The following is a 14,394-nucleotide window of genomic DNA, read 5'->3' as shown; positions in this document are numbered from 1 at the left end:
ACGGTCATGACGGATTCAACTCACGGGCCCTGGGCTAGCCTTCTTGCAATTGGAGAAACGGACGCGCTGTCCTCGGCATTAAAGTCAAAGAGCAACAAATCCTAACTCGGCGACTCTCTGAAGGAAACTATAATCTCGCAAGTCCGTTTCTGGTCCCTGTAGTACATTCAAGCTATAGAACAACGGTAACCTCATGCTACCAGTAGACTGTCCTAAAACGTGCCAGATATGCGACAATATGCAGTGAGCAAGCAGAACTTTTATTCATCCACAATACTCGCAATACCCCAACTGATCCCGTCATCCCAGCAACACTTCCCGTCCAAACCCCCCGCGACCCTGGTATCCAAGATACAAGACATGCAGTGATGCCTCATCGAGCCTTGTGAGCTTCGCAAGCAGCTTGGCGCCCAATGCAAGCTACGTGAGCGATTCGCACACTTGATGAGGTACCCGACTCGACGCGAGAATAGCCACCGCACGCGCACGCCTACCTTGCCATAGTCATCCAATAGATGCTGCGATTGCATCCCAAAATCTTCGAACACGCCGTCGCTCGCCATAACATTGACGAGGCGTTAGCCATCAACGACGTTGGACTCAACACAAGCGCGAAACACTCACCGGAAGATTCCCCATTTCATCAGTTGCGGAAACCACCGCGCAAGCTGGTTCTCCCACTGTAGGGCACCTGGAATTATCTTCGTGAATCTTTCAGCGAGCAGCTGGACCTCCACTTCGGTGAGGTTCTTGAATGCACTGGATGAGAGAAATTCATCTATCTTCAAACGCACAGCAGGGATAGAAGTATCCAACACGCTGTCCAAGGTGATAACTCTCTTTCTGACATCGAGCATCAGTTTGACTGTCCGTAGCTGCTCCGATCTGACTGAAGACAGAACTGAGAACATCCAAGTGATGTTCGCATTTGAGGAAACTTCTGTGGACAGCCACACGTTCGACAGTGCAGTGTTCTGGGCACAGGAAAATGCCCAGTCTAAGGGGCACACTGGTCAGTGAGAATGAGCAAACTAAATCAGACTAAAACATGTGCCACTGTTATTCACAATATTGGTGATGTGAGCAAGGTACGCTTGTAGCTCCGCGAGAGATTTGCCTGCAGAATCTAGCAACTGTTGAAAATCCATTGTGTACAGCTCTTGCAAGTTGAAAGGTCGCCTACAACCGAGAACAAGCTTCTGGAGTTCAACCGCGGTCCTGGTGGAGATGAAAAACTCGATCGCTTTTTTGGTACCAAAGCCGTCAAGGTGTAGCTCCGTAATCTTCATGCGATCGCGATGTGCATCAAAAGCCATGTGATTGAAGTCATTGTGTATGAACCTCAGACCAGAGCAGGATAGCATGATTAGACCGGGCAGGGCATAGATGACATGCCCAAAGACCGTAAGGGATGGAAAAGTGATGTCTCGAAGGTCGAGTCTCTTAACGGAGGAAAAGACGGATAGATGCAGAAAGAGATCCTTATGCATCGCCCAAGGCTGCCAAATTGCATTGCAGATGTAAAGCTCCTGAAGCCGTGGCAGCATGCGTGCAAGCATCATCGCCGCTGTCGACAGCTGTGGGATCGGCCTCCATCCTCCTAGGATGCCAACCTTCCACACTCGATCCGCCAAATTTGGCGTCTTCCTCAGCATCCTTGCGCAGGCCGTTACATCCCGTTGATTGAAGAACTGAACCTCGTTCCAAAAGATGGAAGCGGCTCCGGGGGTACCATGCATGGCACACCAGCGCGCACGCCTTCAACTCCCGGTTCCAGTCCTGCAAATGGTCTATCACCTGCTCCCATACCTCCACCGGGAGCACAGGCGAAGCTTTGGTAAGCACTAGTCAGTACATGTTCGTATTGCGAAATGAACAGCGCTTGCCTCTCGAAACGAGGTCTTCTTCCGTGGCCACGACACCATTACGCTTTGCGAGGATTTCGCTCATTCGGCCGGGAACTGAGCCACACTTATGTGATTGAACGTACAAAAACGCATATATTGCTAGATCTTCCACTCACGATCTGTCAATGCTGCCTCGCGCTCGCTTTTCGCAGCCTCGAAATACGTGTCAGGCGCTGCTTGGAAGATGGGGAAGCGACAGAGTATGGTGGACAGAGAACGTCGTGATCCAGGCATCTATATCTTCTGTTGTGCATATATGGCTCCTATCGGTTCGCGCAGCGTCCAAACACGCGATATCGCCTGCTGAAACTGCCATAATATGGCCGTACTGCCCAATTGAAATGCTTGTACTGCCTCAATATACTGTTGCTCCGTATGAGCGCATACACGTGAGACTATCAGGCATGCGCGCGTGCCTTCATCCCATTCGCCATGGACGAGTTCGCTGCGTTTCATGAGCTGATTGGCCTTCCCACCCTGATAGATTGGATCATCGAGACACGCAGCCTCCATCATGATGATATATCAACAATTGAGATGGTGCGTGATAGTGGCGTTATGACCTCCTATTGCCCGATGTTCATTTAATCGCATCATTCGGCAAGCCGCTAGAAGTGACCGCTTCTCTCACCAAAACCACTTCCTATACTTCGCAGAAATACCCTGCATGCCCGCTAGCATCAGACCGCACAGATCGCGCAGACTTCCGTGTTTTGAGCTCGTGAGCCGGAAACCACTCCCAAGAATATCGGGTGATTAATTGATCAAGAATCAGCATAAGCGGCGTCGCACAGAAGTCGGCGGACCGTGTAGCTAAACATATAATGAGCACAAGAGTGATCATTGAGGTGGAAGAGATTCTGCGATACGGACCACGAGTCGGTTATGCGGCCGGAGAGGCAGACGATGGATGAAGCAGGATGCGACCCTCAGGACAGGTGGCGCACAAGAACAGACCCGCACCGCAAGCGATGTATGAGGGTGGACGCAGTACGCTGATAGCGCCGGAGGACAGAATGGACGCTGCAGTGGTGAGCAGGATATAAGTTGTTCTGCATTGCCGCGGAGAAGACAGTTCGTCGAGCCATAGCTACAGGATCAGTCCACCTGAAAGAGTGAGCACCATTAGACATCGGTGCCACAGTGATTTCAGGACAAGTACATTTGAATTCAATTATCCAGGATAACATGCAATGAGCCAGTAGGACTTTCTAGGTGAAACGCGTCCTGCGGCGAAAGCACACGTCCTGGAGAGAGGAGATCCTAGCAGATTGTACCACTAGAGGGCACAGTATCATAGAGCGGTTGGGAGAGACTTCTCGTGGTGGCGAGCGCGATAGAGATCACGTTGACGGACGCTGTAGACTGTCTCTTGAGTCGGTAGAATATCAGGACCGTGCAGCGTAGTTAATCATTGGAAACTGTGAATACAACTTTTGCCTCATCCCATTCTCCACTCTTCAATCTACATCGCTCATACTTCAATTCATGCTATTCTACCTTAGGTGTCGAGACCGCTGATTGGCTTGAAGACCGAAAAGATGAGCGCATCTGAGTCGCAAGTCGCGATTTAGCCAGGACCACCGTTGAGAAGCAGGTCCGCGAGATAACCAGCGGGGTATCACCCTCGTCACAGAGCAGCAAGCAATGAGAACAGCCATGCATGAAGCACAAGAGCTCGTTGTGCTCCTGTTCGAGGGTTCATCGGAGTCCGAAACGCGCTGGTGGCGCCGGGTGATGGGAACGTTCGATCGCGCTGTTGTGACCACGTGGAGCTCCTCTTACGAGTGGCCGCAGAGAATGGACCTGTGCTAGTCTCTAGAACTGACATCTGCTTCGTGCACCATTTGTCATCAAACTTTCCTAGCAACGCAAGGTTCACCGTTAACATTCACATAATATTTGACTGTCTTGGCAACAATTCAGTCGCGGGCGCCGCTCTTTGTAAAGCCATATGTTCATACCTGCATCATATTCAAGGAACTTGGTCTGCTGGTTTCATGGGCCACTCTACGATCGCCCAATCTGCCACGAGCAAGTCATCGAACTCTGCGTCCGACACTACACTGCAACGAGAGCATATCGTCGTCGATGGCGCGTGCATCATTGCGAGCGAGTTCCCACTCCCGTCGGCGGCTGTGACCTCGGCGTATCTTGTGTTCTATTCTCACTCTTTCCCACCGATATTTCGTATGCCCATTTCGTCATAGGTAGGCCGGATCCATCATACACGTGTATAACACGCCTGCTGGCGTGCCGCGCACCACGCCTTTTCAACGCCTTCTGCGCGCTCGCATTGTCATTGACCGCTGGGAACACCCGGTCGTCCACGCATCCAAGAGAGAACGCTGACTCCATAGGCAGCGAGGGTTTTTCGGCCTCTCATCATGCACTATGGTCCTCTGAGGCACGGTGCCTCGCTGTTGTCTGCTCGTCTGACGTCCGTCGCCCGAGTTATACCTCCCATTTCCTGGGTGGACAACATCTTTGATTGACTTTCCGTGCGCAAGCATGCCCATCATGCCGCACATCCTCGGGGAGAAAGGAATGTGAGTCTCTCAGCTCTCATAAGACGTCATCTCATAAGTTAATCCACCCGTGTGTGCGCTCTGCCAGGCATGAGTTCCCCTTCCCAGCGATGGACGCGGGCAAACTGTCGCCGGCCTCCACCAACACTGACACCCTCCCTTCCGCGCCTTCCAGGCCGCGAAGCTCGTCGTCTCACACGACATCACAGCGGTCAGATTACTCTCCCCCGCCCCGCGTCATACGCAACCATGCACCTCGCGAGCGTATTCGAGCTCCCGACCAAGGATCCGATTACTCCAACGCAAAATCTGGACTCCTCGCCCGACTCCTCTCCCTCTCGCGCGAGGAACATTCCGCTGCCCACCTGCATACTCTTCTCGCCGTGACTACCGACCGTCTCCGCTCCGAGACTTTCCGCGCTGACGCCGCCGAATCACGCGCGCTCGATGCCCTGCACCTATTGCGGCAAGCAAACCAGGCCACCATCGCAGCTCGTGCCGACTCCGCGCGCGCGACTGAAGAGCTGAGTCTGTACCGGATGCGCTTGGAAGAGGCGCAGAAGGAGATCCTCAGGGCGCAAGAGTTGGTGAACAGTCTGGAGAAGGAGAAGCGTGATGCCGAGGCGGAGGCGGCGCGGGCGAGGACGGCGGCGCGGAGGTGGAGGGAGGAGAGCGTGCTGAGGAGGGCTAGGGAGCAGGGGTATTGGCAGGGAAGGCAGGAGGCGGCGGTGGTGAAAGGGAACGAGGAGAGGCGATATCGAGAGGGGAAACAGGCTGGAGGGCAGAACGATCCACGGCGATACGCTCGTCGTCAGACGGTCATGAATGATTTATTTGACGAAGAGGAGGAGGAGGACGATGGTGGAGATGACGATGCAGGTGGGGACGATGGTGAAAATGACGGCAGTGATGGCAGCGGCAGTCAACCGGAAGAGATCTTCCCCGTTCCTCGCTCTCCTCCCGGCCAACAACCCCCTTGGCGTGTTCAAATGTAGGTCCCCACACCTTCTCGCAGGAAGGGTACCCCAGTGCATCACCACAAGCTAGCTAACAATTCCAACAGGCCAGCCGATAGTCGACCTCGTCCTTCGAGACTCAGATCTCCAAATTATTCTACTGCCTTCCCCGATCCATCATCAGTGTCAGTAGCGCGTCCACGCGTCTTGTCCACTCCACAATCTCGCCCGGCTCCTGACCCTGACCCCATCCCAGATCCTAACCATGCTCGCACACCAGCCATCCGAACACTGCACTCGCATACACTAGGACCGGGACGAGCCCCCCACGACGTCTCGCGAAACTGGGATACCCATACCGATAGAGAGGATGCAGCAGCGACGCTGTCCCCATCACATACACACACCGCCCTTTCACAGCCTGCGCACGCTAGAGTTCGCACGGAACCCTCGACCCATTACCAGCCAACTGACCACAATCAAGACTACGCATACGTGAACACGAGCCATGCTTCCCGCGAACCTCCAACACAACTACAACTATATCCTCCTGCGCCGCCCAGCCTCTCCCCTCAATCAAGAGCCTCCACGAACATCTCGCAGTATGACCTGCTCAGCCCGAGAAGGGACGATTCCTCTGCCAGTCGGAGTGGCAGGAGCGCAGGCGAGGCGTTGGCTGGGCTTCGACGGATGATGAGCGGCACCCCGGGGCCAGCTAGAGATGTAGGTTTCGCTTTGTATATCCGACGTGTCAACGTCACGTTCTCACTTGCTTCGTCTTTTGTACAGCGCATTCCCGCCGGATCTCCCGACAACTTGAACGTCGGGCCCAAGTTAATATCACGTTCTCCGCCTCAAGCTTACGCTACCAATCCACGAGACGCACCCACCAGCCGTCCGGCTAGCCCCAGTCGACGCGGGACATCGAGCTCTGGGAGCGCGTTAGAACGGGTCTTGACGGGCCGCTTCCGTTCTCGTTCTCGTTCTCAATCTCAATCTCGAAAGAGGACGTCGGACCATAACAGTGGAGGAGGCGTTCCGGACATCGTCGTCGAGTCTCCGGTGCGTACCGACATTTATTGGTTATTGAGAGGCGACCTGCGGTTGACGTGTTGTGATTGGTGCAAGACCACTGGGAGCGATCCCTCGAGGACGAGTACGATGCATAGCGGTGCTACGGATGAGTCCCGATTACTCGGTCCTGAGTTCTCCCAGGCGACACTCTATGGCCCCGATGATCGCCGCACCATCATCTCGGCCGCGTCTCCACGCACAGAGCACTCACACCTCCCACCAAACCTCCTCCCCAGCGACTTCGCACCTTCCTTGCAAAACGCCGACGCCTCCAATCCTCCTGCTCAGACAGCTGCGCGCGCTTCGAGCGTGCCGCCAAGGCGTAAAACGCCCGTGTACACCGTGGCGCGGACTCCCCCAGGCGTCGTGTATCCCGAAGCACCCGCTCGTCTCCACTATGAAGAAGCCCCTCCATCGCCTCCGCGCTCGATCTCGAGTGTCGGTAGTCGGAAGGGCAAGGGCCTCTCGCGCAGGCTTTCGCCGCTGTCGTTGCGTTTCTTCCCGCCTTTGCGGGTCCCTGATTGATGTGAGCATTGGGTTCAGTTTGTTGCTCGATGGTCTATCTGAAGAGGATATCTAGTAATAAGGTCATGTAGCAGTAGAAAGCGATAGCGCCGGATGCGTGTACAATGGCTGTACATTACTCAAGCGCGGATGGAATGTGGAAGTACTTGTTGTTCTGAGACGAAAGATCGCTGGCCTCCGTGAACTCGAGGCGAAGTTTTGAACTTTAACGGACCTCCTTCGATGTATGCGAGCTGTTACTTTGGTTTGGGTCCGTCTCCGCGGCATGAATGGGCAGTGAGAAGACGCGATAATGAGTGTCTGCATTAATTTCGGCTGCTGATCAGCTATATAGACGGCACTCCGCATATTCACGCCGTATACTTGCAGGTTTTCTCCGGGCAGGGCTTGGTTTGCGCAGCCGTGCCGCAAGTTCGCTGTGATCCATTCGTGAGGCTTTCAACGTTAAACGCTGCAGATGCGACCGTGTGCCACGAGCACTTCGGAATCCAGTCAAGCCCTGTACAGCCCACACTTACGAATGTCTTCTCTCCCTTTCGAACAACATGATGGCCTGCGCGCAAGTATCGGTGATCCTACGCACCATATGGGCCCGACACCAAGCAACTCATCAGGACCGATGGAGGAGGCAGGTGTCTATGCGCCTCACATGTGTTAACGCAGGTTACCATGCCTGAGGGTTGTCTTCTGTACCCACCTAGCCGCAGCTATGATCCTGTCTCACTGAACCAAGCGTACACACCACATCGCCCGGTCCGCAGCACACCCGTCGACTTCTGACCAAAGAATGTGATTCTATTTCATAGCATACGTGAGCGACCCCCGGCATCCCAAGTATCCACCGCAGTGCAAAAAAAATAGACATCCTCGCAACCCGCACTAACCACGACAAGCCCGCTGGAAGAACGGGATCATGTACGTACACTCTCGACGAATCCAATCGCCAATGGCCTAGAACGTACGTATCTCCCATACCTCCCATCACGACGCGATACACGAGAACGCCGAGTGGGCCTGGCGCGTGATTTCTGCATCGTGGTTAGGCTATCTTTTTCCATCAAAGCTGACGCGGACGGTCGCACAGCAGCGATCGGACGCTCGTGCCTTTCGTCCAGGCTGACCTCGACTGCAGGAGATGCCAGCTGAGCAGTGAGCCACGGCCCGGGAGTTTGAGTTGGCATGGATACGTGCTTTGGGAGCCAATGCGCCGTGATCGTTTTGAAATCGGCTTGCGGTTGAGGGAATAACGCATAGCCCCATTCGGATCGTGTAAGAGTGCCGCCCGCATCCTCCAAGTCGAAGGTTGGACAACGTCAGCCTGTAGCGGGTCGATCACTTCCACCTGCTGGCTGAGCCGCAGTGTTCGGGCGCATTGGACGGGTGAGGGTACAATCGATCGTCAAAGAGGACTCCAGAGGCATTGTCCATCCAGTGTGCAAGAGGGCACGAGCGCACCTAGGCCAGCGTTGCGCGTGATGCGATCTAGGCTGCCAGAACGCGCGATGCTAGGAGCTCCTCCAAGCAAAGGTACCAGGTCCCGCTTGGGCTAGTAGTAGAAGGGGCAGCTCTGCTCGGTGATGGTCCGACCCTGCTCGGAGCATCGCCAAGCAGGATGCAATTATCGCTGAGTAGAAGGGGCACAGCGTGATTGACTTGAGGCAAGGCCTGCAGGTCGGGCGGAGGAGGAGGACAGCAGGAAACCTCTTCGTCTAGCTATATGAGGTAGGCCTCGGGCGGCAATCTGGCTGAGTAGTGCAGCAGGAAGGCGGGGTGACTGCAGAGGGCAATTCAGCATACATTGCGAGGAACTGTGCATGCTGCACCTCCGGAGGCCATTTGGAGCCAAGGACAATGGCGGAAGCAAATCGGACGCAACACGTGCTGTGGCGAGTGCCACCTTTCCATTTTCAGTATGACGATGACCACAACGGGCGATTCATTTGACCTTTTGACCGCGAAATATGCTCGGGGGTATTAAGATTCCTACTTGTGGCCGTACATCGTGCGTAGCAAATTGCCGACGTACCTGCAGGAAGGTATCCCCGAGTTTCTGAAATGCCGTGAGTGCCCGTGCGCAGCGCAGTGTGTAATGCGGATTGTGGTTGCTTTCATGGAGATGATGCTTTTTGAAACGCTGCGGATGCATCCTGGTCGTATGAACGGTGGTTTGCTCATTCCGAGCTGGTAGTCGCCGAGGACGGCTCATGAGTGGCCGGCACAAGAGGCCGATCACTGGGCGCAAGCATTCTCACGGCGTTGTTCCCTCGGCCACGTCACAGCCTGCCCGAGGTGACGCGAGATGGCATCTGGGATCAGGCGCGGAAGCATAATTGAGCGACATCAGCGATGGAAAAGGCGATTCGCGTGGCACGTCCTCGATAAGAGGCCATCCACCGGCCAATGAATCGGACACCTCCCGTCACTCCTCCTGCTATACTCTCTCCGCTTATCCAGGCCACACCATTGTTTATTGAAACTCTGCGCGCAGTGAACGTCCTGCTCGACTAGCGCCATGCCGACTTCTGCCACGACACGTCCCCGCGCGGACGACAAGGAGCGGACGGCGCGCGCCCAGGAGCAGGAGTTCAAGCGCGCCAGGGGTGCCATATCTTGCGCAGAATGCCGTCGCCTCAAGCTCAAGTGCGACAAGACCGTCCCCTGCTCCTCCTGCAAGCGCCGCGGCTGCTCCTCCATATGCCCCAATGGCAGCCTCACCACCGGCCAGGGTACCAGGTGCGCACGTCCCACGGCCCGTTCGCTCATGCTAGGGTGGCTCACGCCCGCGCAGGTTCATCCTCGCAGATACGGACAGGCTCCATCGGAAAATCGCAGAAATGAGCGACCGCATCCGACAGCTCGAGGACGCGCTCGCCATCCTCCAGTCCAGCGTCGCGCGAGAGGCCCACCCGCTGCTCTCGCAGAACCTGCTCAAGATCAAGTCCGGCTTGGAGCTCCATTCCGCGGCGAACACGGGCCGGAGGGACGGGGCGGAGGCGAACGGCGGGGAGGACGCGGACCAGGATGAGGGAGAGGAATCGCAGTACATCGATGCGTTCGGCACACTCGCCGTCCGCGACGACGGTGCGGCGACGTTCTACGGGCGGTCGGCGGGCTCCGAGGTGCGCCTCACATTCCTTCTGGTGGTGATTGTGCTCATCGACCGCTCCTTCAGAGTCTTCTTCTGGTGCGCGCTTTCTTATCCATTCCCGCATTCTCCAACTCATGTATGCACACAGGACGAGAAGCCCGTGCAGGTGGTCGCCCGACTCCCAATGACAAAACGCGACGCGCTGCCCGACTCGCTCACCCAACTCGCAACCTCGTTCCCCGCCGCGCCCGCCGACGAAGAAGGCGAAGACCTCGACGGGCTCATCCGCGCATACCTCCCGCCCTGGGCGCGCGCCGCAGCGCTCTGCGACCTCTACCTCGACCAAGCGCCCTGGTTCTTCGGCGCGCTCACCCGCCGACAGCTCGTCGAAGACGTCCTCCCGCTATTCTACGAAGAGGCCGCGCAGCTGCGCGATGGCGGCGGGAGCATCGGCGCCGGCGCACTGACGACGTCCTCCGAGGCGTTCAACCTCCCCAAGGCGCCGTCCGGCTCGAGCTCGTCGCATGAGCTCGCGCTGCTGTTCGTGGTGTTCTGCTTCGGCGCGCTCACGGATGGGGAGCTCCCCGCGGCGCCGCATAATGTCGAGGCGGAGCGGTACTTCCAGCTCACGCGCGCGGCGCTCAACCTTGAGCCCGTGCTGGAGCGACCGCCTAGTGTGGCGACGGTGCAGACGCTGAGCTTGATGGGCATCTATCAGGTATGGTTGGCGCTTGTGACGATGATATGCAGATTGATGCCGGTTGTAGGGCCTGGTGGCGGACGAGAACAGCATAGAGAGCACTTGGGCGCTCATGGGCCTCAGCTCGAAATTAGCGCAAAGCGTGTGTACCGCTTCCGTTCCTTCACTCTATCACTGACCCGCATCACCTTCTGCAGATCGGACTTCGTGAGTAGATTCTTCTTCGCGGTCTGATGGATGCGGATCGATGGCGTTCTCACGTTCATATCGTTCGAATCTTGCGTTTGGTTTGTTTGCGTGCCTGGGCAGATCGGGACTGCGCGCGTTGGAAGCTCACCCCCGCCGAGGTGCAGAAGCGGCGTGCGCTCTTTTGGGAGCTGTTCATCACGGATTGTTGGCAGGTGAGGTGTACTAGTGGAGCGCAGATGGTAGCATGTGTTGATCGTGTCTACTGCTAGGCTCTCGCCACTGGCCGACTTCCAACCTTCTCGTTACCCTTCGTCGACACCGAGCTCCCAGCCGACCCAGATGAGACAATAGCCGACGACGGTACTCCCCAGCCAAGCTGTACGTGCGCTCTCCTCCCTACCACATCTCCGCTTATCACTAACGCCCGTCTCCAGTCCCCGCGTGGAAAGCACGCTGGGGCAAAGAGTGCGTCGCGGAGGTCGTGCAGGGCACGCTCACCTCGCGCGCACCAAAGTACACCGTGATCCTCGACCTCGATCGCAAGCTGCGCGACATGCCGCTCCCGAAGTATGCCCAGGGCCAGCCGCCGCAGGGCGCGGGGCTCTCGCAGACGATGTCGCATTTCATGCCTGTCAACTATCTCCATCTCAGTGAGCGCCTTCTTCTCTCCATAGTGGGGGTGACGAGTTGATCGTGTTTGGTTGGAAGCGCTGCTCTATGTGCACCGGACGTTCTTTGCGCAGGCGCTTGTGGACCACCCGACGGACCCGCTGCGCAGCCAGTACGCGCCGTCGTTCCTGGCTGGGTATCGGAGCGCGTGTGCACTTTTGGGTACGATTCGCGAGCAGTTTGCGCTGTTTCCTGTGCAGATTGCGAGGTTTTGGGTGTTGTGGACGCATGCGTTTTCGGCGTCGGTGAGTGTGTTTGAGATTGATTTTGGGAGGAGCGCTGATGAAGGTGATGTGCTGTGTGCGGATGCTTTGTGTAGGTGATGTTGGCGTCGGTTGTTACGCATGGTGGGACGACCAAGACGGCGCAGGCTGCGTTGGGCGAGCTTAGGCTGGCGTATGATCTGTTCGACAAGGCTGCGAAGCATGGCGGGCGTTCTGTCAAGTTCCTCGTATGTCCTCCATATTCAGCCTCCTTATCAGTTGATGATACGAATGGTGTGTTCGCAGCCGATCATACAGCGTCTGCACGAGAAGGCGTATCAGACTTTCAGCAAGGGACTCCCGCCTACAAGGGACATCTTCACTCCACGCATCGTAAATGAGAAGCCCGACGAGCTCTCCATCTTTAGCGGGCGCACGCGCACCGTCGCGACAAAGTCACACAAGTCCCAGCGCGCGCGGCCCGCTGCGTCCACCACCACCGCCGCCACCACCTCCGTCGCCGCGTCTGGTTCTGGATCGTCCGGCTCTGGGTCGTCGACGATGGCGGATTCGCCGGGGTCGAGTGCCAGCTTGGACTCGCCGGGAGAGTCGTTCCCGAGCTTGGAGTCGTATGGGAGCGCGGTGCACCCGATGTTGGTGGACCAGATGCGGGCGTTCCATGGGGAGCTGGAGGTACAGATACATAGCACGGAGGAGGTGTGGATGAGCCAGCAGCGGGCGGAGGCCGGCGTGGGCGCGTACGTCTTGGCGTCGCAGCAACAGCAGGACCACCAACAGCAGCAGCAAGGACAGCAGAATCAGCAAGAGCAGGTGCAGTTCTTCGAGAGCGCGCAGCAATACGGGGCTTCGCAGCAGTATGCGACGCCTCAGTCATATGGGAGCTCGCAGACGTTTGACAGCCCGCAACGTTATGAGAGCCAGCAGCAGCAGTATGAGAGCCCGCACCAGTACGAGAGCCCACAACAGTATGAAGGATCGCAACAGTATGAAAGTCCGCCGCAATATGGTCATCATCATCAACAGCAATATGCGAACGCGCAGGAGTACCAACAAGAGCAGTCATACCAGGTTCAGCAGCAATACCAGCATTCCTCACATTCTTCGCAGATGCAACAGTACCCGCAGCCTGCTGAGCCACCACATGAATACCCGCAGCCTGCTGTGTCGCAATCGCAATATGATAGGTCGCAGCAGTACGGCGGCGTCCAGCACCATGAACATTCGCCGTATGAGCAGTGGTACGCCCCGCCTGCTCCTGCTCATACCCAGGGGACGATGCCTCCACCGTCTGTGCCTTCCCAAGCCATGCCTCCGCCTCCCGTGCCTTCGCATACTATGGCCCCATCTTCCGTGTCTGCCTCGGCTATGGCGCCTCCGCCTGTACCTGCCACGGCGATGCCTCCACACTCGATACACCGCCAGAGGTCGACTTCGCAGCTGGTATCCGTCGATCCTCAGCAGATTCTCTCTTCGGATGACCAGCACCAGAACTATCCGATGTATGGCGTGCTCGAGTCTGCGAGCGCCGCCAATTCGAGCGTCCAGTACGGCGCGTATGCCGTGCCTGCGCCTGCGCCTGCGCATGCATCGCAGCCGGTCGTTCCGAGCCAGGGGTACGCGGCAGTACACTCGCACGCGCAACACGCTCAGTCGCAGCTCTGGCCGGTCCAGCAGGTGGAGGACGAGATGATGTACTCGCTCGCGCAAGCGGAGAATCAACCCGTGCAGGTGGCTTATCAGCAGAATCAGAGTCGCAGTCGGCATGTTAGCTTGACCCAAGGCCATTATCAATACCAGATGCCAATGCAGATGCAGCCGCAGCCACAGCCGCCGACGATGCTTCCTGTCGAGTCGGGCAGCTATAGTTTGCAGGAGAGCTGGACGTCTTTCATGCAGCATGAGCTTCCGGGGCCTGTGGCTCCGCAGCCGGGATATATGCGGCGGTGAGATGCGTTTTTTCTTTTTGCATGTGTTTGTTATAGATGAGGAGGACGTTGTTTTCTGTGTGGATTTTACTGCTTTGTCTATGCTGTCGATCGTATGTCATCGTTTGTTTGCTTTATACGTATTTCTGTAATGTGTTGTCAGGTATCATTCGATTTATAGTTCTCCAATGTTATGCTCGAGGTTTATTCCGTCAGGATATGTCGATGATTGTTCAGGCGGACGGTCGTTGTCCAGCGTTGATGCGATATTGATGCGGTGAGTGAGTTTGTATCACTCACGCGTGTTCTGTGATGAGTACCGTTTGGGTCACTGATTAATCTCGTTTCTTTAATGACAAAGATCCTAGTTCGACGTGACCCTTGGCCTCTCCGGCAGGACTCTTGTTGCGACTTCACACTGCACATAGTGCCATGTACCCGAAATAGTATTTAAATCTAGGAAGGTTTGCCCACACGGTAATTTCCATGGGCCATTTCTCGAACCTCGGTACGCGCGGGCTTGAAAGAATGAATGAATGCCCGCAACAATTGCACTTACCAAAGGGCACTGGAGGAAGGGCTGGCTGGCTAGATCCTTCCATGCGTCTC

At 56.5% G+C, this 14,394-nt stretch overlaps 5 protein-coding genes across 5 annotated transcripts; 3 read left to right on the top strand and 2 right to left on the bottom strand.

Annotated features, from left to right (window-relative positions):
* Positions 1-1,211: 1,211 nt before the first annotated feature.
* On the bottom strand, positions 1,212-1,841 carry LAESUDRAFT_782203 (uncharacterized protein; the record flags this gene model as incomplete). The annotated part of the gene is made up of 1 exon (XM_040913860.1): positions 1,212-1,841. A coding segment is annotated over exon 1 (528 nt), but the record flags the coding sequence as incomplete, so codon positions are not given.
* Positions 1,842-2,032: 191 nt separating this feature from the next.
* On the top strand, positions 2,033-2,821 carry LAESUDRAFT_715275 (uncharacterized protein; the record flags this gene model as incomplete). The annotated part of the gene is made up of 3 exons (XM_040907132.1): positions 2,033-2,296; positions 2,459-2,628; positions 2,683-2,821. The coding sequence occupies 3 exons, from the start codon at positions 2,033-2,035 to the stop codon at positions 2,819-2,821; spliced, it is 573 nt and encodes a 190-aa protein (XP_040762731.1).
* Positions 2,822-4,101: 1,280 nt separating this feature from the next.
* LAESUDRAFT_249907 (uncharacterized protein) lies at positions 4,102-5,891 on the top strand. The gene is made up of 5 exons (XM_040901743.1): positions 4,102-4,117; positions 4,272-4,456; positions 4,524-5,426; positions 5,499-5,574; positions 5,648-5,891. The coding sequence occupies exons 2-5, from the start codon at positions 4,419-4,421 to the stop codon at positions 5,699-5,701; spliced, it is 1,071 nt and encodes a 356-aa protein (XP_040762730.1). The 5' UTR covers positions 4,102-4,117; positions 4,272-4,418; the 3' UTR covers positions 5,702-5,891.
* Positions 5,892-7,457: 1,566 nt separating this feature from the next.
* Positions 7,458-8,429, bottom strand: LAESUDRAFT_249894 (uncharacterized protein). The gene is made up of 4 exons (XM_040901742.1): positions 8,112-8,429; positions 7,688-8,004; positions 7,574-7,626; positions 7,458-7,523 (listed from the first exon to the last, which is right to left on the bottom strand). Exons 1-2 carry the CDS (start codon positions 8,248-8,250, stop codon positions 7,688-7,690), a joined length of 456 nt encoding a protein of 151 aa, XP_040762729.1. The 5' UTR covers positions 8,251-8,429; the 3' UTR covers positions 7,458-7,523; positions 7,574-7,626.
* A 944-nt stretch (positions 8,430-9,373) lies between these two features.
* Positions 9,374-13,951, top strand: LAESUDRAFT_727563 (uncharacterized protein). The gene is made up of 12 exons (XM_040909245.1): positions 9,374-9,723; positions 9,779-10,109; positions 10,163-10,174; positions 10,227-10,796; positions 10,846-10,920; positions 10,976-10,985; positions 11,088-11,179; positions 11,237-11,345; positions 11,402-11,617; positions 11,676-11,881; positions 11,956-12,087; positions 12,146-13,951. Exons 1-12 carry the CDS (start codon positions 9,503-9,505, stop codon positions 13,805-13,807), a joined length of 3,636 nt encoding a protein of 1,211 aa, XP_040762728.1. The 5' UTR covers positions 9,374-9,502; the 3' UTR covers positions 13,808-13,951.
* The last annotated feature ends 443 nt before the right edge of the window (positions 13,952-14,394 follow it).

This window comes from Laetiporus sulphureus (assembly GCF_001632365.1).
Source record: "Laetiporus sulphureus 93-53 unplaced genomic scaffold LAESUscaffold_29, whole genome shotgun sequence".
NCBI classification, from domain to species: Eukaryota; Fungi; Basidiomycota; class Agaricomycetes; order Polyporales; family Laetiporaceae; genus Laetiporus; species Laetiporus sulphureus.
The sequence above is the reverse complement of the archived record's forward strand: the minus strand, read 5'-3'. Positions and strand labels throughout refer to the sequence as shown.

What these genes read in the sequence shown, in the direction of transcription:
- LAESUDRAFT_249907 (XM_040901743.1), top strand. Translation starts at nt 4,419, where the DNA reads ATGCCCATCATGCCGCACATCCTCGGGGAGAAAGGAAT. An exon ending in ATCCTCGGGGAGAAAGGAAT is followed by an intron (nt 4,457 to 4,523) that starts GTGAGTCTCTCA and finishes GCGCTCTGCCAG; the next exon opens with GCATGAGTTCCCCTTCCCAG. An exon ending in CCTTCCCCGATCCATCATCA is followed by an intron (nt 5,575 to 5,647) that starts GTGTCAGTAGCG and finishes ACCCCATCCCAG; the next exon opens with ATCCTAACCATGCTCGCACA.
- LAESUDRAFT_249894 (XM_040901742.1), bottom strand. Translation starts at nt 8,250, where the DNA reads ATGGGGCTATGCGTTATTCCCTCAACCGCAAGCCGATTTCAAAACGAT. An exon ending in TGGCATCTCCTGCAGTCGAG is followed by an intron (nt 8,005 to 8,111) that starts GTCAGCCTGGAC and finishes ATCACGCGCCAG; the next exon opens with GCCCACTCGGCGTTCTCGTG.
- LAESUDRAFT_727563 (XM_040909245.1), top strand. Translation starts at nt 9,503, where the DNA reads ATGCCGACTTCTGCCACGACACGTCCCCGCGCGGACGACAAGGAGCGG. An exon ending in CGGTACTCCCCAGCCAAGCT is followed by an intron (nt 11,346 to 11,401) that starts GTACGTGCGCTC and finishes GCCCGTCTCCAG; the next exon opens with TCCCCGCGTGGAAAGCACGC. An exon ending in GGCGTTCTGTCAAGTTCCTC is followed by an intron (nt 12,088 to 12,145) that starts GTATGTCCTCCA and finishes GTGTGTTCGCAG; the next exon opens with CCGATCATACAGCGTCTGCA.